Below are 26900 nucleotides of genomic sequence, written 5' to 3'. Positions count from 1 at the left end.
GACACTTAAAGCTGCCCTAAAAAAACTAAGTCTTTTTTGTCTACCCTGTGTAGCTCATTCCTGCTACAATGAATTAGATCATAATATATCTTTCATTATCTATATTTTGTCTTCTCAAAATAGATTTGGGATGTGACCCAGTGCTTTGATGAGATCTGGGACACACATTTGCAAATTTATCATTGGTGTGTCATTAAAAAAAAAATCCATTCTCGGAAGTTGTAGGCCTTGGGAGTTTGGCCCGTCAGCGCTATCCCCACAGACCCGCTTCCATCCCCTACTACAGGCTAGTAATTGAAACCAGAGCTCATGAGTGGAGAAACCACTCTAAATCACTGGTGCTCCCAAAGGGACTGGGAGGATTTCCTATAGAATGAATTGAAGGCCGTCTTCCTTTCCTAGGTGCTCCTTCCTTCTCTCCTTTTCATTCTTCCTCCCCTCCTCCTCCTCTCCTTCCTTTCCTTTTTTTTTTTTTTTTTTTTCTTTTGGATTGACGCAAGGACCTGGTGCAGCCTGGGCAAGTTTGCCTGCTCAGCTATACCCCCAGAGCATGTTTTTTTTTCTTACAGGAAGACCCAAACTGCTTATACGTCAGTAGGCACGTGCTTGCAGAGGACAAGGGTGATGCAGGGTTATCTTCTTTAGTGATGTCTACCTTATTCCTGAGAGAAGGTCCCTCGCTGAGTTCCAGGCACCCATTTCCCTAGACTGCCTGGCTATCAAGCCTCAGAAATCCTGAGGTGTTTGCTTCTCCAGTGATAGGATTATAGGTGGATGCGTGCCACTTAGCTTGGCTTCTCTCTCTCTCTCTCTCTCTCTCTCTCTCTCTCTCTCTCTCTCTCTCTCTCTCCCTTTCTCTCTCTCTCTCTCTTTCTGTTTTGCATGGATGGTGAGGATCAAATAATGCAGGTTTTCTTGCTTGCACTTTATCAACTGAGCCATCTCCCCAGCCTCTCAATGTTCTTATCTGTGAAATGGGGATAAACTGAAGGTACAGACAAGTATGCCTGAGATTATATATTTAGTTTAGCTCAACAAACTTTTATAAGTTAGCTGTTAGCTACTAGGAGTTAGTGTGCTAGATTTTGCAAATAAAGACATAACTGCTAAAGCAGTACTATATAGATAAGAGGTTTCATTTTTTTTTTTTTTTACTTAAAGCAAATGCATAGTGATAGTTCCTATTATTTCCTTAACATACTATGGTGTGTATGCTAAGGTCAGAGAACAACCTTCCTTCCAGCTATCCTCCAATACAGAATGCTCTATGACTTTCTGGTTTCTGAACTTGAGTTGTGTACCGACAACTTAAAGCACTTCTCACCCATCATTTCGTAGCCCCTCTAAAGTCTACAACTAGTGATTCCTTTGTTGTACCCAGTGATTCTGATGCCTAAGTTTTATTTTGATATCTCAACTACTTTGGCTATTAACCATATAACCCTGGGCAAATTACTTGACCTCTGTGACACTGAGTACCTCATTTGTGAAGTGAGTATGATAATTGCTTCCTTTTAGAGTTTTTTTTTTTTTTTGTGTGTGTGTGTGAAGTTCAGACTTAATAATGAGAAGCAGAAGATGCCAACGTCAACATCAGTTGGGTTTCAGCTGATGCTTCAGAGCTCGATAGTTTCTCCTCTTCTTCCTTTAAAAGGAGAAGGAATGAAGGCGAAAAGAGGTCAAAGGAGACACTCCTGACTAAGTGGTTGCTCATCAGACCTGTATAACTTGCTCTCTGAGGCTGGACTAAGTCAGAGGAGTCTGGGTAGAGCCAGGAGTTCTGGAGTCTTCCTTGTTTTTTTTGCCTGTGATGGAAAAAGTCTAAAAACAGAAATGTAACTAGACCTTAGGTCTTCCCAGCTGTATCATATTTTGAAGGATATTCTATTATAATGCCAACAGCCATGGGCATGATAGACTTGTGGTCCTCACAGTTGGAATTTCCCCTGGAAACCAACCATGACTGAGGAAGGGAGAACAATCTGCGCAAATACATATTGGGGCTGGGGACTTGTAACACAGAGTAGTAGTCGGCCTTCAAGGATTTTACAGGCCAGTGAGATGCAGACAGGCCCTCAACTAACTCTTAAAACAAGGTAAGGTTGTGGCCTGTGGAGCAACTTAATAGATAAGGGCAAAGTCTGCCAAGATGGCCAGTCTGAGTTCCATCCCTGAGACCCCCACGGTAAAAGGAGAGAAAATCTCTCTCTCTCTCTCTCTCTCTCTCTCTCTCTCTCTCTCTCTCTCTCTCTCTCTCTCTCTCTCCTCAATTTAAAAGGTATGCAGATTTCCTAGAAGCTTTTTGAGATAGGCTTCATACATGTGCTGGCTAGCTTTATGTTAATTTGACACAAGTAGAGTTTCGGAAGTGAGGGAACCTCAGTTGAGGAAATGCCACCTTAAGATCTCACAGCAGGGCATTTTTTAAAAATTCTAATTTAGTGATTGATAGGAGAGGGCCCATCTCTGGGCTTGTGGTCCTGGGTTCTATAAGGAAGCAGGCTGAGAAAGCCATGAGGAGCAAGCCAGTAAGCAGCCTCTCTCTATGATCTCTGCACCAGTTCCTGTCTCCAGGTTCCTGTTCTGTCCAAGTTCCTGTTCGAGTTCCTGTCCTGACCTCCTTCAATAATGGAAGCATAAGGCAAATAAATAAACCCTTTCCTCCCCAGCCTGCTTTCTGGTCATGGTGTTGCATCACGGCAATAGAAACCCTAACTAAGACATTAAGCTTTCGCAAATGAAAATTTCAAGTTAGTGGTTGGTTATTCCATTAAAGGTAGTAACATGAGGAAGTGAAAGGTATATGACGTTTAACAGAGGCAGGATGAAGGCCTTTATTAAGTATACACTGTACTGTTATGATATTAAAATACATATATATCAAAAAGTTCTTGTCATTGAGGAGTTCTCGATCTGGTGGGGGGTAGACTTACAGACAAGTCCTTAGGGGGATGCCGATTTCCTCCCGTCGAGAGAGGATTAACACAAAGAGTGTCCACACAGGTTTGCAGAGGAGATACCTTGCCAAGAGGCGAATTTGGGATGGGACCCAGGGCTTCATGCACACCAGGTCCCACTGAACTGTACTGTGGTACTACACATGCTTTTATTAACACTCCAGGAGGGACAGGCAGCAGGCAAGGGAAGCAGTCTCTTTCTGCGCCCCAGATTTTGGCTTTAGAAGAAAACGATTTACGCGCCTTAGTTTTTCCGGGCCGTTTTCCGTGGACAGCCCGTGGTAAGGCTTTGGAGTTAAATTGTAACCCGGCTTCCTAGTCAGCTGTTTAACTTCAGGTAAGATACTTTCTGTGTGTGTGTGTGTGGGGGGGGGGCTGTATTCCCTTTCTTTTAATTTCAGACAGAGTATCACCTATACATATCCATGGCTGTTCTGGAACTCACTATGTAGACCAGGCAGACACAAAAGCTCACAGAGATTAAAGGTATGTGTGCCGCCGTGCCCAGCTGGGTTTCATCTTCCTCATTTGTATAGCTTCTTTCTGTTTCAAATCCCCTAGTCATGCAATTTAAAAAAAAAAAGTGTGGCGGTGCGCATGCTTTTAATCCCAGCACTCAGGAGGCAGAGGCAGGAGGATCTCTGTGAGTTCGAGGCCAGCCTTGTCTATATAGTGAGCTCCAGGACAGCTAAGGCTACATAGACACCCTGTCTCAAAAGCAAACAGAAAATAAAAATAAAGCATTTGGTGCAGAGTCAATCCCATATAAACCAGTGTTATTTAATATTATTACTACATTACTACATTACTTAGTACCACTACTCTTTTAGTTCCCACAAGCCACCTGGGCACGGGTATATCTTCCCGCGTTTTTCAGAAGCAGCAGCCCAAGAAAGTCCGCGTTCTGCCTACATTTCTCTCTTAGGACTCCAGGACGCCGCCTCCGCCTCCGGTCCGCCCCGGTGCTCCATCCGCACCGGGTTTTCCAGGGCGGCCGGGGTCAGGGCCTGGTTCCGCGCTTCAGACTCCCGCGCCGGGCTTTGCGCGCCGCCGCGGCCTGTGGGGCCGGCGGGGCGGGGCGGGGCAGGGCGGGGCGGGGCGGCGTGAAGAGGGAAGTTGTCGAAGTTCGGGGAGACGCCCGGCCGCCGGCCTCGCCTACGGCCTGTCCCTCCGCCTCCTTCCCGCCCCGGCCCCTGTCCGCCCGTCCTTCCTTCCCCTCCCGTGCATGATGGAAACACCATGGCTGCGGCAGCCCAGTTCTCCCTGACACAGGTAACGCCGCCCGCCGGTCCGCCCGGCTCGACCCACCGGGCTTCCCCGGCCCTCCCCCCACCGCTCTCGGGCGCTGGCGCGGCGGCCGCTCTCGGGCCGCCCGGCGGGAGCGCGTGTGAGGAGCGCGGGCGCCACCCCAAGCCGGAGCGCCCCCCACCCAGCCGCGGCCGCCGCGCCCCCGCCCCGGGGTCTCCTGGAGCTCGGCTCCGCCCCGCGCGGCTCCCACCCGGCCGCCTCCACGGGTCCCGGCAGTGCTCACCGTCTCGGGAAGTTTCTGTGCGGGCCTGACGGCCGTCAGGTGAACTCCGGCGGAGCTCGCACGGTGCGAGGCTCGACCTCGGCGGAGCAGGATTCGCTCAGCTTTGCTCACGGGCGGGAGAGAGCGCTGCCGAGCCCCCCCCCCCCGGTCCCCCTCCTCCCCGTCGCATCCCGTCCGGGCGCTTGTCCCACTCGCGCTCTGCCCGCCCGTGTTAACTTCTGCGCTGCTCCCCTTGCAGACTTTCCCACCCGTGAGGGGCAGGCTCTGGTCGCCGTCCTGGGGACCAACAGTGCCAGCCTTCAGCAGGTGGGCGGCTCTGTCCGCCCCTGCGGGCCCGGGGGGGGGGGCACAGCGGAGTTAACTTCCCTGAGCGATTTCTGCCCAAAGCGGTTTTCTCTGTCTGTCTGTCTGTCTGTCTCTGCCTCTCGCTTTCTCTTCCTTCAGAGCCCCGTCCTCGAGTTTCCTAGGAAACTCTGAAGATCATTCACTCAGGAGGGTTCTCCGTCTCTGTAAAACCCGAGTCGTCCTCTCACTATGACAACCAGGCGGATGAGGTGCTACACACCTGCCGGTCCAGCCATCTCCACTGTCCAGGAGTTTGTTCTCCCCAGAGTTGGGGACTGTACCCCACCTCAACCTTACAGGCTGCCCTGTGATAGCTCCCTGCCATCTTGTCTCCTCGGCCTAGATTTGCCTGCACTTAAGCTAAAGCTCTACACTTAGGGCATGTGGCTTGGCCAGTAGACATTTTTGTGTTACGATAAAGAGTTCTTGAGGTGTTTTTTCTCCCTAACATTTCGGGATAGAGAGAAAAAAAGTATTTTCCCCAGGAACCAGGATGGAGATTTTAATTTACTTACTTATTTTGAAACAGGTAGACCAGGCTGGCCTTCAACTCACTGTGTAGTCAAGAATGACCTTGAACTTTGGATAATTCTGCCTCCCGAGTGGTGGGCTCACGGGCTGGACCACTATGCTAAGTTTATTTATTACCAGGGCTCAAACCCAAGGGCTTCTCTAGTAGCTGAGCCACATCCCCAGCAAAGGTGATTTTATATAAACAGTATGTGTGTGTTTACAGCTCTTCAGGTAAAGAGTCTCAGTGTCCAGGAATGGCCTCCCAAACTGCATTTTACATTTCCAACCTTATTTCCTGTGGGTCACTGTGTTTTGATCAGCAGATAATAGGGAAGAATTTTTAAGATGGAGCCTTTAACTGGTTGAGTCTTTAGTCTTGGTCATGAATCTGTTTGGAAGGATCCTTCTGAAACTCAAATTTGAGGAATGGAAACATTGAGTTTTGGGTGTTGACTTTGTGAATCTAGTTAGTGCCCTGCCTTAAACATGATCTCTGTTGGCAGTCTGTTGTGTTCTGACTCTGTTGGCTAATTCTGGCAGTTTCCCCTCTCTCAAAGATTTTGTTCCCTTGAAGACCTGTGTACAGTTGCTTCTCGGTTCTGTGCGGACTCACCTTTCTCCTCCATGGGACTGTGTTTTTAGTTTCTGCTTACTATCTATCATTCATCTCTGGAAGTTTGCTTCGGGCTCTTTCTTTTTATAGTCACTTTGACAATTTACATATATTCTTGTGGGTATGTATTTAGGTGTTAACAGTATCCAGAACAAGTGCTGAATCACCAAGGGGAATTGTTCTTAGTGTTTCATGTTTGAATTTATATTGATAATTCAAATAAGTCAATTTAGAATATTTTGCTATTAAAATACCAAGATACAGTGAGATTATATTGTAAAGGAACAGAAAAAAACCCTATTTTAAAATATTTACTTAGGTGTCTTCTTCCTTTAAAACTTAGTAAATTGTGGTTCTTAGATTTAATTAACATGTATGAATGTTTTGCCTGCATGTATACATATATATAAGGGCATGTGCATGCCTGGTGCCCACATAAGTCTCCTGGAACTAGAGTTGTCAATGGTTATAAACCACCACATGGGTAATGGACCCCAACCTGGTTTCTCTACAAGAGCAACAAGTGTTCCTAACCTGAGCTGCGCCAACTCTACAGCCCCTGTTCTTTATGTGTGTGTGAGTCTGTGTGTGTGTGTGTGCTCGCTTTGAGACAATCACACTGTGTAGCCTTGGCTGCCTGGAACTCTGTAGACCATGCAGGCCTCAAATTCATAGTGTTTATACCTGCTTCTCTCTTAGATTTCATCTTTTTTATCTTTTAAGTTAGGTTAATTGGGTTTGGTGGCACATTCCTATAATCCCAGCACTTGTGATGGTTTAAGACTAGTGTGAGCTACATGGAATGTGAGAGTTAAGCCAAGGCAGTGCAGAGAGACTGTCTAAAGTGTGTGTGGTGCACAGGTGCGTGTGCCTGTTGAGGGCATGAAGAGACCAGAAGAGGATGTCAGGTGTGCTTCCTTGAGACATCTCTCAGTGAATGGCATTTGCATTTTGGGGAAGTGGGCCAGCTAGCCAGTGGGTTCTTGAGATCTGCTTGCTCTGCTTTCCAGTGCTGGGGTTACAGACATTCTCAGCCATAGTTGGCTTTTTATGTAGGATTTGAATTCTGTTACTCATGCTTTGCCTACTGAGCCATCTTCTCAGTTCCTCAAATTTTTTATTTAAAAAAATTTTTTTAACTGCTTGAACTACGTCAAGTCAGATAGTGGTGTAACCTGGTTTCACATTCATTATTGATCTATTTATGTCACCGTCTGCTCTGTTTTCTACTCTTCTAACACACAGAGACAGGTGTGTGTACTCAAGTGAGATTCTTCAGGGCAGAGATGTTGTGGAGGGTAGGAGTGTATGGCTGTGTTGCTGTTCTGACCCAGGTTCTTAGACTTAAGTGATCCTTCCACCCCAAGTCTTCCAAGAAGCTGGGATTATGGGTGTGTGCCACTGGGCCCAGCAAAGGATATTTTAAAACTCATCTCTTTCCCCAATCTTCTATTTGGAAGAAAGTGATTGATAACTCTTGCTGTCTATGCAGAAACTGTTAAAGGGCTCTTTGGCAGTTATGAAGATTAGCCAGATGCTAGTTTCTGCCTCCAGCAGTTAGATGATCAGTTTGGAGTAGGTTCACCCGTTTATATTCATTCATTCAGAGAGAGAGAGAGAGAGAGAGAGAGAGAGAGAGAGAGAGAGAGAGAGAGAGAGAGAGAGATTGTTTTTGTTTGTTTTTGAGACGGGGTCTTTAGCCCTGAGTGTCCTGGAACTTTCCTGTAAGCTTGCCTTCACCTCCCAGGTGCTAAAATAAACAAATATGCTATGCAGTTTTTAAAATATTAGATGTAACACACTGCATTTGGTTGGTTTTTTAGCTTTTTAGCCCTTATCACTTAAAGAGAAATAACAAAATTGGAGAAAAATGTGAAAAATTTTTAGTTTATGCTTCCCTTCCCTTTTGAATGCCTGCCACAATCCTTTCTTTAGGAAAAGATTAAAATGAAATTTTGCCTTCTAGAGATGATAGACTACTAAATTAAGAAAATGAGTGCCATTTTTAGCTTTGCCAGTAGATATGGCAGTGAGTAAAATCTCTCGGTGTCTGCTTTCTTAGCCTTAAAAATTGATCTACTTTAGTTAAGAGCTTTGGCTGCTCTTCAGGGGAACCTGGTTCAATTCCCAGCACCTGTCTTCTGGTCTCCCCAGGCACTGCTAAAAGGTGCCGATATAACTTGTAGGCAAAACACCCATATACATAAAATAAAAATAAGTGAATTAAAAATTATTCAACAAATAATTTTGAGTATTTGCTTTTTGCCAAGAATTATTCTATCTTAGAATATACCAACAAACAAAATAGTAACTTTTGAAACTTAAAGACAAAAAGTGGAGCTTGGATTTTAATAGGGGAGTTTGAAGGCAATACATATTTTTCCAGCCCCAACATTCTGTTTTGTAAATCTTACCCGACAATGTGCAGATTTTCCACAGTATTTAGTATGGCACAGCCTTATGTTTCTCCTTTCAATTGTTTTCTTGTTGATGAGTAAAATTCAAATAGAAACGTGACGGTGCAAGCTAATCCTAGCCTGTGGGAATCTGAAGCAGGATTATTGTGAATTTGAGTCCAGAATGGCAACAAAGTAAACTGCAAGTTTGCCTAGGCTACAGAGAGCTTGTATCTGAAAAGACTAAAACACCCAAGCCTGGTTCCTAGATGAAGAGCTACAGGCAGTTAATGTAGAGAGAGGGAGGGAGAATTTCTTTCCTAGGGATGAACCCCCTAATTGGTCATTTAATACCAAGTCATCAGCCTGAAAAACATGTGGAGGAGCTATTCTAAATGAACTCAGCAGGTTGTATTTACATATTTATTCATGTACATATATGTGTATGTCAATAATAAGAAAAGAAAAAGAGGCCATGAATTAGAGGGGAGGAGCTGGACATGAGAGGGGTGGGAGAGGGGGTGGGGAAGTGATGTAAATGCAGCACACATATGAAATTAAAAAAAAATTGGGAAAAGGAAAAACTTGAATGAGAAAGATCCGATTTTTGGATTTTTGGTAGATTATAGAAAAGACAGGTAATGTTTTCTTTCTTTTTGAGTACTTTGTATCAAACCCGAGCCTTATGAATGCTAGGCAACCAACCACTCTACCACTGGGTATTTCCTGATATGCAGCCCTGCTGACCTGCACTCAATAGAGACCAGTCTGGTGTAGCCTCCCAGAATGCTGGGAATAAAGATGTGAACTATGCCTGGCCTAGTAAATTTAGGTCACGAAACACCATGACCTAAAACAAGTTGGGAAGGAAGGGTTTTATTTGGCTTACACTTCCACATTAATGAAGAAAATGTCAATCAATGAAGGAAGTCAGGATAGGAACTCAAAACAGGGTAGGATTCTGAAGGCAGGAGCTCATCCAGAGGCGGTTCTTGCTCAGCCTACTTTTTGATAAAACCCAGGACCACCTGCCTAAGAGTGACTCCACCCACAGTGAACTCACCCCCATCAGTACTAATTAAGAAAATCTACACGCTTGCCTGCAGCCAGGTTTTATGGAGGCATTTTCTCAGTTGAGGTTCCCTCCTCTAAGCTTGTGTCAAGTTGATGTAAAATTTTTTCTTGCTTTAAATCCTAGCACCCTGGAGGCAGAGGCAGGCAGAACTCTTGCTTTTGGGGCCAGTCTGTATGGAGTTCAGGACAGCCCAGTCAAGGATACACAGAGATGCTGTTTAAAAAAACAAAACCAAACAATTGTTTTTCAACTGTCCATTTCTTTTTCTAATGCCTATATCCCAAGTGGTACTTCAGTTAATAATTCATTTTACAGATGGGTGAGGTAATTTATATAAGGCAGGAAATAGTAGATCTAAGTTTTTGTTGTTGGTGTATGGGTGATTTTGTTGTTATTTTGCCCCTAACTGTAGCTCAGTACCAAGGCTGGCCTTGAGCTCTGGATCTTTGTTGCCTCAGCCTTCCAGATGCTGAAATAACAGGCACATACAATTCCTCACTGATATCTAAGATGGGAGCCAAGATACATGAAATTAAAAGCTGTTTCATTATACTTTTTTTATGTTCTGGATGGATGTCTTTTAAAAATTCTTTGTTTTTCAGTATATGCTTTGTTTTAGTTGGATAATAAGTTTCCTTTCTTTTTTCTTTTAGAGACATAGTCTCACTATGTAGTTCTTGTGATTTGTAACTTGCTTTGTATACCAGGCTGACCTCAGTCTCACAGAAATCAGTCTTTGCCTCCTGCATGTTGGGATTAAAAATGGCTAGCCCAGTAGTAAATTTCTTAAAGAAGGGAGCTTTGACTCACAGATAGATCTTGCGTGCTTTTGTTGGTATCTGGATACGATTGTGGGTGTATTAGTACCTCCATTATGAGATTTTTATTTTATAAAAAATATGATATAATGAATATCTTAAATACTTACTATTCAGATTAAATTGAAGTTTTCTTACTTAGTATATAAAGGGCTTTTATTTTTTGAAGTTATAGGGCTTTGTGTTTGCTTGTTGGGTCCAGTTTTATACCGCTGAGCTAAACCCATGGTCCAGCTTTGTTGTTGTTGTTCGTTTGACAGGTTCTCACTGTGAAGTAATGGCTAGCCCTGAGCTTCCTCTGGAGACCAGGATTATCTCCAGTTTACAGAGATTCTCCTGTCTCTGCCTTCTGGGTACAGGGATTAATAGAGGTGTGCATCTCCATGCCCAGCCAGAATTTAATTTTTATATTAATTTTTAAAAAGTATTTAAGTGTGTTTAAGCTCGATGCCTGTGTATCTCAATTTTTGGGAATTGAGTCTCACTTACTATGTGGTTCTAGGGATCAAGTTAAGGTCCTTAGGCTTGTAACAAGCACTTTAAACCAAAGGGGCTTGTAAGTTGTTTCTTTAAATAAATAAATAAATAAATAAATAAATAAATAAATAAATAAGCCTAAAACCCTTTGTATAACCTAAAACCAGTAAGTAGAGTGGCAGGCCAAAGCTGGAAAATCCTGTGTTTGAGACTAGCCTTGGCAACATATAAAGTTCTGGGCCAGGGTTAGAAGCATAGTGGGATGATAACTTAAAAGAAAATGAAACAAAACCAAGACTGAGTGTGTTGGTGTACATCTGTAATTTTAAGTGCTGAGTGTGGTGGCAGAGGATGATCAGGATTTCAAGGTCATTCTTGGTTACTTGACAGATTCATAGTCTGGGTTATGTGAAAAACTCTGTCGTAAGACAAAACCCCAAACTTCAAACAACAAAGATCCCAAACCGAATGCATAAGCCTCAAATGCAATAAGCAGTATAAGATGCTTTGTTTATTTGAGAAAGGGTTTCCTTCTGTTTTCTAGACTGACCTTGAGTCGCAATCTTCATGCTTCAGCTTTTAGTGTGCTGGGATATGTAGTTTTGCTGTTGTTTTTTAAAATTACAAGAATAATACAATTTTGTTACAGAAAATTTGGAAATTGGAAGGGGATATCTCCCATAACTTCAATTTCTGCTATTTCTTTATTCATTTATTTTGAGATTTGATCTCTCTTTGTAGTTCAAGGTAGTTTTGGAGTTCATGTGTCAGTCTCCTGCTGATATCATCTTGTGTGTATCATCTTGAGTTTATTTTTATTTCATGAAAACCTAGAATATGTAGTTGGGCGAAGGTGATGCACACCTTTACACCCAGCATTTGGGAGGCAGAGGTAGGTGGATCTTTGTGAGTTTGAGGCCAGCCTGTTCCAGGACATCAGGGCTACACAAAGAACTCTATAGGGCTGAAAACAAAACCACTGCATGTACTAGTAAGCATATCAATTTATTACTTCAGTTTAACAATTATAGCAATAAATACAGGATAGAGTTTGAAAATTACAACTGGTTTTCACAATCAGGAAAAGAATATTTTCTCAACATGACAGATTTAAGTTTCTAGTGTGGAAAAGGTGCAGTGGACAATGTTTCCCTTTTTTGCCTGCTATATTTTTTATATTGAGTATATGGCATATTCTCAGGAAGTCTCTGCTTACTCAAGAGACAACTAGTCATTGTTAAAATGTTTCAGGATGGTCAGCACTTGGGAAGGATTAGTTTAGTTAGAATTAATTAGGATCACATGGGTTTGTGCAGTAGCCTCTCAGGGACAATTAAGAGTGCATTCCTTTATTTTCATCTGTTTACAAGCTAATGTTAGCAACAGGCTGGTAGACTGTCCCCAGTTGCCTTGCTTTAAATGTTCATTAGGGCACTTTACTTGCATTCTAGAGAAAATAAAACCCAAATTTGCCAAGAAGTTTTTGTAAAATTGTACTCTGGAAACAAAAGCAGAAAAATAATTTTTCAGAAATCCTAATTTTTTTGCTTGTTGGTAGAAAATAATAAAAGAAAAGGAAATGTTAGGCAAACCATATTTTAGAATTTCATTTTAAAACATTTTAATACTCACTAAAAAAAATGTGCTTTTGTTAAAAATTATCTTTAGGGGCCAGTGGGATGGTTCAGTGGTTCAATGTCGGTAAAGACCTTTGCTGCTAAGCCTGATAATTTTGAGTTTGATTCCCAGGACCCACATGGTGGAAAGAAAGACTGACTGCTGCCAGTTGTGTTTGGACTAATGCATCCGTGCAATGGCGTGTGTTGCTGACACAGCCACACACAGTGGTAATAATTGAAAAATAATAATAAGTAGCTGGGCGCAGTGGTAACACAGGCCTTTAATCCCAGGCAGAGACAGGTAGAGCTCTGTGAGTTCAGGCCAACCTGATCTACAGAGCAAGTTCCAGGACAGGCTCCAAAGTTACAGAGTTATCCTGTCTCTAAAATACAAACAAACAAACAAACAAAGAGAGAGAGAAAAGTTATCTTAATTATTAGGAGCTTTAAATAGTCTGAAGATTTTGTAGTGTGGATGCGTAAGTGGAAAACTAAATAAAAGTGATTTCAGGAGAAAGGCTGGAAGAAAAAAATCACTTAAGATTTTATAATATGGTTAATTATAGCTTTTAATTACCTCACCTTTAATAGCGAGCATGCATTCCTTCTGTTAGCAATTGATTTAGCATTTTTATATGACACTTGAAAATTTACCCCTTTAAATTGACATCAATAACAAAGTAAAACTATATTCTAAGATTGTAGCTACACTTAGATTTCTTTTCTTTCTTTCCCCATCCTCCTGCTGGCCCTTGTTTATTCAATGATGGCCCAGAATTTGTAGTGTAGCTGATGATAACCTTGAACTTCTGGTCTTACTGCCTGCACCTCAGTTGAGGATCTTGTGCCACTACACCTGCTTTGCTAGCTTGCTAGCTTTTCTTTTCTTTTTCTTTTCTTTTTTTTTTTTTTTTGTAAAGTTTTTCGACCATGTGTATGCCTAGTGACTGTGGAAGTCAAAAGAGGGCATCAGATCCCTGGAACTGGAGTTATCAATAGTTGTGAGCTGCCATGTGAGTGCTTGGAAATCAAACTTAGGTCTAATGCAACACATGCTCTTAACACCGAGCCATCTCTCTCTCCCTCAAAGGGTATATTTATGCTATATATTGCTAACACTGTCTTCCATAGCTTCATCAATATAGTATATGTATATTAGACTTTTTGATCAGTGTCAGTTTGACATAAAAATTAGATTTCACCATTTCACTTTGTCATTTCTTCAATTATGGTTAAGGTTGAAATTATTAGTAGTAGTATTAGTAGTAATAGTAGTAGTAAACTATTTAAATTTTCTGTGTTTAAAATTCATAGCCCTTCTCTCAGAGCTTTTGCCAGATCTATATTTTTTTTTCTTTCATTGCTAGATATTGAACCCAAGGCCTTATGTGTGCTAGTCAAGTGCTGTACTATTGAACCCCAGATCTATATATACTTTTAAAAAATTGTGTTTTTGCTCCCTACATGTACACATTTACAATATGTGTGTGTGCGCGTGCGTGTGTGTGTTTGTGAGTGTGTGTGTGTGTGTGTGTGTGTGTGTGTGTATGTGCATGGAGTTCATATGAGAACATCAGATTCCCTAGAACTGAAATGACAGATGGTTGTGAACCATTATGTGGATGCCAGGAACTGAATCTGGGTCCTATCTGGGTCCTATAGTTTTATTTTGTATATGATCTAACAAATAAGTCTTGCCTGAAGATCAGAGTGCAAAGCAGCCACACTAGTCATCCATACAAACCAGGCAGTAGTGGCACACATTTTTAATCCCAGCAGCTGCACTAGTTATCCACAGAGGCCTGGAGGTGGTGGTGCACGCCTTTAATACCAGCACTGGAGAGGAATATAAGGCGGCATGAGACAGAAACTCGCTGTCTTTTCAGTCTGAAGATTTCGTAGTGGTAAGAGCTCTCTTGTGGTTGGCTGCTTTGCTTCTCTGGTCTTTCAGCTTGAACTCCATTATCTGTCTCTGAGATTTTATTATTTGTGCTACAGGGTGGTGTAGGAGGTTCTTCTGTTCTTGTGTTGCTTTCATTAGTTAATGAATAAAGAAACTGCTTTGGGCCTGATAGGGCAGAACTTAGGTAGGCGGAGAAGACAGAACTGAATGCTGGGAGGAAGAAAGCAGAGTCAGGGAGAAGCCATGAATCCTCCACCTCAGATGGATGCCAGTTAGAATCTTGCCGGTAAGCCACAGCCATGTGGCGATACACAAATTAATGGAGATGGGTTAAACTAATATGTAAGAGTTAGCCAATAAGAAGTTAGAGCTAATGGCCAAGCGGTGTTTAAATTAATACAGTTTCTGTGTTGTTATTTCGGATGTGAGTTAGCCGGACATCTGGGTCGAACAAGTGGGCCCTTTCCTTGCAACAACAGGGTCCTCTGTAAGAGCAACAAGTGCTCTTAACTGCTGAACCTTGTCTCAAGCCCTAAATGTAGATATTTTTGTTGTTTTGATACTTTTGAAACTTCTCTGACCATGTAGACCAGCCAGCCTTGAACTCAGAGATTTGCCTGCCTTGCCTCTTGAGTGCTGAGATTAAAGAGTGCATCATCACACTGAGAAGCAGAGATAGAATAATATATATATTATTTCTAAAGTATCTCTGCCCCTAAACAGCTCTGTGATCTTGGACATTCTGTTTAATCTCTAGCTCAGTTGTTTCTTTGTGTAGTAGAAATAAACTATCATTTAGGCATGTTGTAACTACAAAATGAACTGAGGAATTAAAAAAAGATAATAAATGTATTAGTCAGGGTTCTCTAGAGCAGTGGTTCTCAACCTTTGTGTTGTAACTCATTTGGTGGGGGGATCCCATATCAGATATCCTGCATATCTGCAGGATATTTACATTCTGATTTATAACAGTAGCAAAATTACAGTTAGGAAGTAGCAACAAAATTAATTTATGATTGGGGATTACCACAACATGAAGAACTATATTAAAGGGTCACAGCATTATGAAGGTTGAGAACCATATATGTGTGTGTGTGTGTGTGTGTGTGTGTGTGTGTGTGAGAGAGAGAGAGAGAGAGAGAGAGAGAGAGAGAGAGAGAGAGAACGGGGATTATTAGAATGGTTTATAGACTGGTCCAGCTAATCCAACAATGGCTGTCTACCAATGGAAGGCCAAAGAATCCAGTAGTTCACTTCACAAGGTTAGATGTCTCAGCTGGTCTTCAGCATGTGCTGGAATCCCAAAGGATTAGGCTCTAATGCCAGTGAAGGAATGGACTTGCTCTAGCAAGAGCAAGCAGGCAAGGAAAAAGCCAGTTTCCTTATTCCATATTCTTTATATGGGCTGCCAGCAGAAAGTGTGGTCCAGATTAAAGGTGCATCTTCTTACCACAAAAGAGCTGGATTAGAAGTGGGTCTTCCCACTTCAAGTGACTTAATTAAGAAAGGAAAAAAAAAAATCCCTCACAGGTGTGCCCAGTCAATTGGGTTTTAAGTAAGTCTAGTTATAGTCAAGTTGATAACCAAGCATAGCCATTATACCTAGGTGGTGGTGCACACCTTTAATCCCAGCACTCAGGAGGCAGAGGCAGGTATATCTCTGAGTTTGGGGCCAGAATTGCACATAGAGGAACCCTGTCTGGGCAGGAAGATGGGGAGAGTGGGGGAGGGGCAGGGATGGAGAATAGCCATCACGATACATGAAACTGCCTATAATTTTTTTTTAGGCTTCTTGTAGTTTTCTGTTTAAGATACCTTGGTTAGTGCTCTGTAGTTTTCTGTTACATAAATCTGAACTTTGACACTTCTGTACCAAAACTCGGAGCCAGGTAGAATAAATTTACCTTTCTTATATAAATAATGCTTTCAAATGAAAGGTTGGAGCTGTTTTGGAAACTCATTTTGCTGCTAAAGATAATCGAGGATGTTTGTTTAATTGATGGTGGTGGTTATTGTGGAATATTTATGCAAAAATGTGTTGCATTTGTTTAACTATGTAAAGGTGTGTTGCATTTGTTTGTTTTTCAGGATAATTGTTTAACTGTAAAAGTGTGTTGCATTTGTTTATGTTGCAGAATATTTGTTTACTTTTATTAAGTTGTGTTGCATTTGTGTAATTACATAAAGATGTGTTGCTGTTTTACCTTGCTTGCCTAAGGCACCTGATTGGTCTAATAAGCTGAATGACCAATAGTGAGGGAAGAGGTATAGATGGAACTTCTGGACAGAGAGAGTAAGTATGAAGAAGAGTTTAGGCTGGAGGGTGGGTGGAGGGAGGGAGAAATGGCTGTTTCACTCATTAAAGAAAATTGAAACATACAGAAAAATAGCAAAAAGGCTGACATGTCCGCAGTTTTTCTTTTTTTTTAAAGATTTATTTATTTATGTATACAGTACCCTGCCTGCAGGCTAGAAGAGGGCACCAGATCTCATTACAGAGAAGTTATGAGCCACCATATGGTTGCTGGAAATTGAACTTAGGACCTCTGGAAGAGCAGTCAGTGCTCTTAAACGCTGAGCCATCTCTCCAGCCCCATGTCCCCAGTTTTTCTGCTGTTAGTTTTTAATCCCTGATTTGACTCAAAATCTTGATCCTCTTACCCCAGCCTCCTGAGGCCTGGTGTGTAGGCATGCACCACCATACACAATCAAATTAGAAGGATTTAAGTTGAGTATATTTACTTTTGTTACAAATGCCTTTATAGTCTATTAAAAGTTTAGTTACCATTGGAAATTGGAAGATTGAAATGCTTCAGTTTGCATCTTCTCTGTAGTTCATGTTGCTCTTGTTCTTAGTCTGTTCTCTACATTCTGTTCTTTGTGTTTCCCCTTGGCATACTTTTGTGCATGGTCTTGTGGGTGGATTCTGGACCATCTGGTACTTCAGGACAGTTTAAAACGGATTTTGTTTACTCTATTTGAGCCATACTTTCTTGAAATGTCCTGGTATGTCTTTGTGCTTGGCACTTCTTCTCTTTTATATTGTCACTGCTTTCATGACTAATTTTTCCCTAACACATGAATTTTGGCAGTATCAAGTATTTATGGATTAAGTTGATCAAGACTTATTTTTTGTAGGCCTTTCCCCCAAATTCCTATAATAAAAACTCCACACTTGTGAATTCAAGGCCAGCCTGGTCTACAGAGTGAGTTCCAGGACAGCCAGGGCAACGCAGAGAACCTATCTTGAAAAACTGAAAAAACAAAACTTCACAAACTTCATTGTTTTGAGATGGTCGTTTTAAAAAATGGGGAATTGTTTGAAATTGTGAATAAAAACATCAAAATTATGATCCTCCTGCCTCAGCATCCCAAGTGCCAAAATTAGTCACTGTGGTGGTTAAAAAAAAAAAATTAGCCCCCAAAAGGTGGTGCTATTAAGAGGTGTGGCTTTGTTGGAGGAAGTGTGTCAATGTGGGGGCGGGTTTTGAGGTTTTGACTTCCTCTTGCCTCTGAGTCAAGATGTGGGACTCTCAGCTCCAGCACCACATCTGTCTGCATGCTTCCATGCCCTCTGCCAGGATGATAATGTACTGAACCTCTGAGACTGTAAGCAAGCCACCTCAATTAAATATTTTTATTTATAAAAGTTCTCATGGTCATGATTCTCTTCACAGCAATAAAAAAAAAACCCAAGACAGTCACATTGTTTTTCTTTTTTAGAGACTAGGCCTCTTGTAGCCCAGGCTGGTCTTGAACTTGCTTTATAGCTGAGGATGACCTTAAACTCCTGACCCTCCTTAGCTCCAAAGGGCTAGATAACATTACAGGTGTGTGCCACCATTGCTTTTCTGCTTGTCCTTTTGAAGTTGAAGAATCCTTTGCCAGATCTGAGATTATAAAGATATATCCCCAACACACTTTTTTTTTAAAAAAAAAAAAAAAAAAAAGACAGGTTTTACCTCAGGTTGGCCTGGAACTCAATAACTGTATAGACCAGGCTGGCCTCAGATTCACAGCAATCCATCTGGTTCTAACTCCTGAATGTTGTGATTAAAGACATGGCCTAGAGAGTGTTTTTTGTTTGTTTGCTTTTGCTTTTAAAAGAGCTTCATGTCTTAAATAGTTCCTTGATTGACGCGTTTTTAGGTAATGAAAAAGTTTGTGTGTGTGTGTGTGTGTGTGTGTGTGTGTGTGTGTGTAGATGTTGGTCGAAGGACAACTTGTGGGAATAGGTTTTTTCATTCCATTATATGGGTTCTAGGGATTGAACTCAAGTTGTAGGCTTAGGGAGAAGCACCCTTACCCTCTGAGCCATCTTTCTGGTTCTTTGAGTTAATTTTTATATAGGATGTGAAGGATCCCCTTTCATTCTTTTGCTTGTGTTGCAGTATCCCAGCACCATTTGTCAAATAATCTTGATGTCATTGTCAAAAAAACCATAGATGGATGAGTTTATTCTGAATTTATAATTCTGTTCAACTCAAAATGTTTGTCTATCCATGTACAGTGCAATGTTATCTTGAGAAATAATTGTTTTCTAGTGAATTTTGAAATTGAGATGTGTTTGACATCTAGCTTTGCATTTTCTTAATCAGAACTATTTTGGCTATTATGAATTCATTGAAACTCCATATAAACTTTAGTTAGAATCAGCATGTTCGTTTCTACAAAATATTGACTGGACTTCTCCTAGGGATTGCATTGAGTCTGTAGATGAGTTTGAAGAGTTTTGCCATCTTACCAATGTTAATACTTGTAATTCATTAATATAAGATGCTTTCTTATGTATGTATGCATTTATGTATATATGTATGTATAGTTTGCTTTAAGTATGATCATTTTTATATATTGGTTTTTATATCTTACAACTTTCATAACTTTGTTTTAATGAATTCTTTAGTACTTTGCTTTATAAAAGATCTTGTTTTCTGTGAATAGGGATAGTTTTACATCATCTAGTCTGGATACCATTTATTTCTTATTATTGTCTATATTCACTTGCTAGCCCCTCCCTTATAATAATGAAAAGATGTGGCAAGAACAGACATGATGTGCTAGTTTTGGGGGAAAACCATGTATGTATATAATACAGCCTTACACTTGAGCACCTACAGAGAGAAACTGAAAACAATATATGTATTTTTCACACTGTAATTTGCTTGTTGTGGAATATTAATTTAAGATTTGTTACATTTGTTTAGGTCTTGGAACATGTCTTTCTCTGTAAAGTTGTGTTGCTTTGCCTGTCTTGAATTCCTGATTGGTCTAATAAAGAGCTGAACAGCCAATAACAAGGCAGGAGGAAGGATAGGTGGGGCTGGCAGTCAGAGAGAATACAGAGAGAAATCTGGGAGAAACAGATTGAGGAGGAAGGGGACGCCAGGGGTCAGCCTCCTGGTTACACAGCAAGACATGAATAAGAAGTAAAGAAAGGTATACAGAAATAGAGAAAGATAGAAGGGGTGATTAAGTTAAGAAAAGCTGTTTAGAAGGCTGGCGGAGGAGGCCTTCCTACTCATGTGGTCTTTGTGACTTCCATCATGGCACACCATGGACAGGGATAGAAGGCGCAGAAGGTGATGGTGCAGCCCACCAACCTCATCTTCAGATACTTGCAAAATGGCTCTCAAGTTCAAGTCTGGCTGTATGAGCAAGTGAATATGCCGATAGAAGGTTGTGTTGGCTTTGCTGAGTACGTGAACCTCATTAGATTATGCAGAAGAGATTCACTCTAAAACAAAGTCAGGAAACAACTGGGTCAGATCATGCTGAAAGGAGATAATAATATTCTGCTCCAAAGTGTTCCCAGCTAGAGCCCATCAAACACTCAAGAAGTTGAAGAAGTACAGTGTTTTAAAGGTGTCTTCTGTTGGGAGCACAGTCTGAAACATTTATTCATATTGTTTTAGTGACCCTTATGTTATTAACAGGTGACAATAAATGTTGTGAGATTTATTGCTTTTATTACCAAAACAAAAAAAAAAAAAAGAAAAGAAAAACTGTCTAGAAATAAACCAAGCTAAGAAGGCTGGGCATTTAGAAAGAAATACGTCACTTGTCTGTATTTATTTGGGATCCTGAAAGAAGCAAAGAACAAAAGAGTAAAAAGTATTAAAACATATATAAAAAACATTGTGTCTAGTCACAAACGTGGAGGGGCAGAGCACTCCCATTTGGTTTAGTGTATCTGTGAGCATGCTCACATATCCCTAATATAGCATCCTTGAACTGCCAACCCTACTATTCATCACACATATGACTGCTGTACTTTATTATATTAAATTGAAGTTGTTTTTTTTTTTTTTGAAACAGAGTCTCATATAGCCCAGCCTGGCATTGAATACTCGGGAGACAGAGGCAGGCGGATCTCTGAGTTTGAGACCAGCCAGGGCTGTTACAGAGAGAAACCCTGTCTCAAAAAATCAAACCAAACAAAACAAGTAAAATATTTTGCTGGAGAAGCAGACACTACAGGATATGTGTACATATTTGGTATATACATAATATATCTTAACTATATATTGATTTCTAGACAATATTTCTAGACTTCAAACTGTGCTCATGTATTTCTACGCATGCCCTTCTTCCCTCACCCCTTAGTAAGTATTGTTAAATCTTTCTTAAATCATACCCTCATTTTTTGTCTTCATTGACATTTAGATCCTCAACTGAATCATTTGAAGTTATTCCCTAAGTTACCCCCATGTTCTTCCTGTCTTTACATAGACACACGTACAAATAATCACTCTTGAATATGTCTTCCTTTGTGTCCTCATTTCTTTAAATTAGATGGGGCCCTTTATAAATTTTCGTCTGCAAAATGTTAAACCGTTATTTCTGTTCATTACTTTGTGTGTGTGTGTGTGTGTGTGTTTGAGACATGATCTTGCTATATAGGTCAGACTCACCTCTAGTAGATATGCAAGGATGTGCCGCCATGTCCATACTTCTTCCTAGTTTGTACAGATGTAGCTGAACTTTGTTTATTGCAGGCACACATGTTGTCTCTAAGTAGAGTCACCCTCTTTTCCCCATACTTTTACGTTCCTGCCTTTGTGTCATCCCTTAAGCCTCTTAGATGCCCTTCTTTGTCCTGAACATTCTTCCATATTCCCGTACAGGCAACCCTGAGCTTTTGAGCATTGATATTCTTCAGCTGCCTTTCAAATGAGCTATTATGGTCATCAGTTGGACAAGGAGCCCTTTGAACTGTGGTGTGCAATGAGTGGCACTGCCTGCACATAAGCAATTCAGCTCTGATGACATCAGATCATCATCAGGACACCAGTTTGTGTGCCCCAGGTTGTTTGTTGTGGTGCCGTGGTCCAATTACGCCTTTTTACACACTAGACAAATACTTTCCTGTTGTACTGCATCCCTTTATTACTTTATTGAAGTAGATTTTGAATTGATTTTTAAGTACTGCTTGGGTAGAGGATAAACATTTTGAAGAGGGCTTTAAACTTACTTTTGTTTTGTATTGGGTTTTTGGGTAGAATTATGTATGAAAAAAAACCCTTAGATTCTTTCCTAAATTTTTGTGATTCTTTGACTGTGTTTATTCATTCTCCTCCTTGTCACCAAAGAAGAAAATATTTTCCCGCAGTGAAGGATGTTTTTTTATCTTTTTGTCTGTTTCTCAAATATCTTTTGAATGAATACCAAATGTATCACAAAGAATTATTGAATAAAATATAATTTATTTCTATTTATTGTTTATTTTAGTTGTCAAGTGGGAATCCTGTATATGAAAAATACTATAGACAGGTAAGATTTTTACTATATTTGTATCTGAATTAAGCATAAAATATGATATCAATTGTTGATTATATGCATGTAGATGAGGAGTCACTAGATAAATTTGTTGTGTCATGATTCAACATTTTGGGTTTAGCCTCTAACTTTGAGTAATTGATACTGTTTTGTTTTTGAGAGGTCCTGCTAGGTGGTCTCAACTGGCCTTTCAGTACGTAATCCTACCTCAGTCTCCTGAGTGTTAAGATTATAGGCACACACCAAAACTAGATAATAACACTCAGAAAAAATGAAAGAGAATTTAATTACCCTAAATATCCATGTTAAAAAATCTATAGAACATTAGATACATTCATTCAGATATAAATATCTTAGTTAATGTATAAGCCAAATAGAAATAACTTTTGTGTGTTATTTGTTTATTTATTTGGTGGTTTGGTTCTTGTTTCCTGTTTGGCCTGGAATTCACTATGTAATTCAATTTTGTGTTGGACTTGTTAGAGTTTTCCTGCCTCAGCCTCTAGTGCTGAGATTTTGGTGTTCATCATTTCACACATATTAAGTGAGCGTGGGGCTGAGGATGTAGTTCTTTGGTAGAAGGCATGTTCATCACACAAAGACCCTGGGTTTAAATCCCAGTACCAAAAAACAGACTAGCCAAACAAACAAGAAATGTATCAAGCATTTTGTTAATAAATTAGGGAAACATTCAGATATAAAATTAAGAATACAAAAATCGGGTATGATAATAATTGTTAATCCTAGCAGTTCAGGATCATCCTAAGTTACATAATGAGTTTGAGGCCAGTGTGAGCTATGTGATACCCAACCTCAGAAAGCATTGAAAATGAAAATATGAATTGTAGTGATTCATACTCAGCCAGAAAAAAATTTATTTGCATTTGTGTGGATAGGAATCATTTGCATTGCTAACAGTGCTCTGTAATTTAATGTCTCGTTCTACAGTTTAAAAGTCTTATTAAAAAGCTAATCAGAAATAAATATATTTTAGACCAGATAATGTCCTGATGTTCTAAATGGTTTCATTGCTCATTTCTTTCTTTATCCTTTAAAAAAAAAAAATCTTGAGACATCTTTATGCACCCTAGGCTGGCCTTGAACTCACTCAGTAGCAGAATATGACCTTGAGCTTTCAGTCCTTTCTGCCTCTGCCTGCCAAATTCTGGGATTACAGGTGTGTGCCACCATGACCAGCTTCATTTTTGTGTATTTGATTGTTTTCACAGAACATTTGCGTAATTATAGAAAAGGGTGGTCTCATTTGGCTTGGTTGTCTACGTCATTTTAGCAAATACCAATTAGCCGATATAGAGATCCCTTTTGTTTTGACTTGCAAGTCTAGCACTGTGTACTACTTAGCAGCTTCTAAGTTGAATTCTTAAAAATTTGCAGAGTCTGGTTGTATTTTTTATTTGAAATTGTATATATACTTCTTAAGAGTGTGGTTCTTAAGAACCTATGTTGCTCAAACTGGTCTTGGATCAGGGCTCAAGTCATCCTGTCTCATCCTCATAAGTAGCTGGGGTTCTAAGTATATGCCAACATGTTCAGTTTGATTTATACTTCTTTAAGCTTTGTCTTTTTGAGATGAGCTTTCAGGATGGACTCAAACCCATGATGTAGTTGAGAATAGCTTTGTATTTCTGATCCTCTTCCTTTACTTCTCAAGTGCTGAGGTTATTGTGGACAACCATGCCAGTGTTGATTTTATTTTTTTGTTTTGTCTTAGAGACAGGGACTTGCTATGTAGTCAGACTTCCATTAAATTCTGAACCCTTCTTCCTCAACCTCCCCTGTGCTAGCATTGCAGGCACATACCACCATGCCTGTAATCTTTGTGGATGGGGTAGGGACAAGGTGGCATTGTAGTCCACCCTGGCCCCAGACTTGCTATGTGGCAGAAGTTGGCCTTGAACCTGCTGATCCTCCTACCTGTACCTTCGAAGTGCTAGGGCTACAAGTGCTTCCCACTCTGCCTGGCCTCATGCCTGGTTTTTTATTGAAATTTTAAACGTATTTGTTTGTTTTTCTGTCTTTAGGCTAGGATCTAAACCTTGGAAATTCTTTTCACCATATTTCTCGTTGTATAAATGAATTAGAACTGAGTTTTGCCCATGCTGAAGTTCTTAGTTAAAGTGTACTACCTGTGATGGTGGGACTTTATAAAACCAGATAGTAAGCCAATTTTCTTACCCTCCCCCCCGTGTGTGTTGTGTACATATGTGTGTATACTATGGAAGTTAAAGTGTCTTTACTCAGGTGCCCTCCACCTTTTATTTGAGACCAGGTCTCTTGCTGGCTGTGTCTTTGGCCAAATAGTCTAAGCTAGCTGGCTATTGAGCTCCTGGAATCCACCTGTTTCTGAATTGTAAGTTACCACCTACCTTATCCAGCCTTTTACTTGAGTTCTGGGCTTCCAAACTCAAATTCTCATGCTTTAAAGCATTCGGGGCATCCGAACTGGGGTGTTTGAATTCAGGTCCTACTTCTTGTAAGTGCTTTACTGACAGAGCCATCTCTTTCCCCCATGTTGGAGTTGTAGTGGGAGGCTGCTTGTTGGTTCCCAGCTGCTCTCTGCTTGTTTGTCCTGGCAGCTGAGAACCAAAACAATCACACAGAAACTGTATTAATTAAACCACTGCTTGGCCTGTTAGCTCTAGCTTCTTATTGGCTAACTCTTACTTATTAATTTAACCCATTTCTTTTAATCTGTGTATCGCCACATGGCTGTGGCTTATGGCTAAAGTTCCCAGCATCTGTCTCCAGTGACTCCATGGTGCCTCTCTGACTCCGCCCTCCTTTCTCCCAGTGTACAGCCTAGCTTTCCCCACCTAGTTCTGTTCTTCCGTGCCATAGGCTCAAAGCAGTTCTTTATTCATTAACCAATAAAAGCAACACATAGACAGAAGGACCTCCCACACCACCCCCATGCATGCACAGTCATTGTAGGAGAGGTTTATATAGATACTGACTCCACATCAAACTACTGTTCTTTACAGATAACTTGTTTTATCAGAATAAAAGAGAATTGTTCTTAAATATGAACTTGTGTTGTACACTCGACTAACTTATTTACAGCCTTTTAAAAAGCTGAAGAACTTGTTGAATCTTTGTGATTATATTGTCATAAAAAGTAGTCTTTCAGTAAAAATTATTTTTTGGTATTCTGATGAGTCAGAGAAATTGGGTTCTATTGGAAAGTGTTTTTTATTTAGTTTACAATAGTGTAGCCTACTGTATTGAGATAGCCTAAGAAGAAAAAGAATTTTTTTTTTTTACATTTTGAACTTGGGGTGTATATTACTGGTAGAATGCTTGTTAACATGAACAAAACCCTGGGTTCTGTCCCAAGCACTGGGAGGTGGGAGGTGAGGGTGAGTGAATGATGTTCTTATTCTGGTTTCCCAAGGCGGTTGTAGTAGTACACTCCTATGATCCTAGAACTTGGGGGGGGGGGAGGAGGATCATTCAGGATCATGTTCAGTTACACTGGAGTTTGTTACATGCTACATGCCTGGGTTACGTACATGAATAAGAGAATAGAACTTAAACCTAGGGTGTGATGTCTGTAACCTCACCACTCAGGAGACTGAGGCAGGAACGTCATAAATTTGAGGCTAGCCTGTGTTATACATTGAGACTTTGAAGAGTTGGTCCTGGTGGTGAAACTGTGATCCCAGCACTTGGGAAGTGGGGATGGAGGTAGGGTGTCAGGAGTTTAAGGCTAGCCTGGGCTATATGAGGTCTTGACTCTTGAAATAAGTTTTTTGTTTTTGTTTTTGTTTTTTTTTTTAAAAAAAGAATAGGGAAGAGGACTTGAGATGACTGCATGGGTAAAGCACTCATAACCCGAGTCAGTACCCCAAATTCATGGTACGGGGAGAGAACACACTCTTCAAAAGTTGTCCTCTGATCTCTACACACATATCATGTCCCTGCTCCCATCACACACACAGAGAAATAATTCAAAATTTTTCTTGATTTAAAAAGACCCCCCCATCCTCAAAAACAACAGAAAAAGAAGGGAAAAGAAGAAGGAAAAAAATAATGGAACTCTGTTGACATCAATTCTAGCTTGTAGTTTATAGCAGAGCCTTTTGCAGGAATTAGAGGACTGTAGAAACATCCTGTAGGTGAATGTAAATGGAAGTTTTTAATTTGTTATTGTGATTGCAAGAATTCCATACTAGGATACAGCATGTAAATACGTAATGAATTCAGTCTATGTTTACTTTGAGTGTATTGATATGTAGGTAATGCTGGGCGTGAATGTTCCTTTCTTATCATGGTCAGGAAGTGGGTAAAGAAAAATAGTTCTGGAGAATTTTAGAGACATGTTTCCTTATACTTCTGTACTCCTTCTCCCCAAACTGAAGGATTAGGCAGGTTTTTTTTTTTTCTTTTTTCTTTTTTTTCTGAGTGCCTGATTTATCCTGTTCTTGCCTTTGAGAGAAGTTTTTTCCTCTTCATTCTGGGACTAGGCTATGTAAATGCTTCATGTGTTTACAGTAAATTTAGTCTTTTAACTAAACTAAAAACATAGCTACTTCATGCATATCCTATTTCCCATGGCTTTTAAGATTTACTTTTTATATTTACAAATAGAAGTTTAGGAAGTCTTTACAAAAACAAGTTTTTTTTTCTATCCTTTTGTTTGTTATGACCTCATTATGCCTTAAAGGATAAGTCCCCATCAGTCAAAATAATGTATTCCTCTTAATGTACTGTAGAAATGAAACAGTTTTTTTTTTAAGTTTGACATGACTTAAAGCTGATACTGCTTTGATATTTTTAAGTGTTTCAATTTTTAAGAGCAGATACAAAAGCAGAAGTTAATCTAAATCATGCTCAGCTATCCCAGTTCTCAGAAGACC

General features: G+C 40.5%; 1 protein-coding gene, 1 long non-coding RNA gene and 1 pseudogene across 5 annotated transcripts in view; 2 read left to right on the top strand and 1 right to left on the bottom strand.

The window, feature by feature from the left end:
- The window catches only part of LOC126497917 (uncharacterized), a 54133-nt gene extending 49524 nt beyond the window's left edge, over positions 1–4609 (bottom strand). Inside the window, exon 1 of one of the 2 annotated variants that reach the window (XR_007590718.1) lies at positions 4489–4609. This is a non-coding gene — a long non-coding RNA (uncharacterized lncRNA). The remainder of the gene's footprint in view (positions 1–4488) is intronic. The other variant, XR_007590719.1, reaches the window with a different exon arrangement.
- Eps15 (epidermal growth factor receptor pathway substrate 15) overlaps positions 4064–26900 on the top strand; it is a 94121-nt gene continuing 71284 nt past the window's right edge. For 2 of the 3 annotated variants that reach the window (XM_050136158.1, XM_050136157.1), the window contains exons 1-2: positions 4065–4229; positions 21976–22017. In XM_050136158.1, the coding sequence (XP_049992115.1) occupies positions 4197–4229; positions 21976–22017 (75 nt within the window). In that variant the 5' untranslated portion in view covers positions 4065–4196. Of the gene's footprint in view, positions 4230–21975; positions 22018–26900 lie in introns of all 3 variants that reach the window. The other variant, XM_050136159.1, reaches the window with a different exon arrangement.
- Positions 15995–20376, top strand: LOC126497915 (small nuclear ribonucleoprotein E-like; annotated as a pseudogene).

Source organism: Alexandromys fortis, unplaced genomic scaffold (assembly GCF_014885135.2).
Source record: "Alexandromys fortis isolate MF-2015 unplaced genomic scaffold, M_Fortis_MF-2015_v1.1 scaffold_13, whole genome shotgun sequence".
Lineage (NCBI taxonomy): Eukaryota > Metazoa > Chordata > Mammalia > Rodentia > Cricetidae > Alexandromys > Alexandromys fortis.
This window is presented reverse-complemented; position numbering and strand designations above follow the sequence as displayed.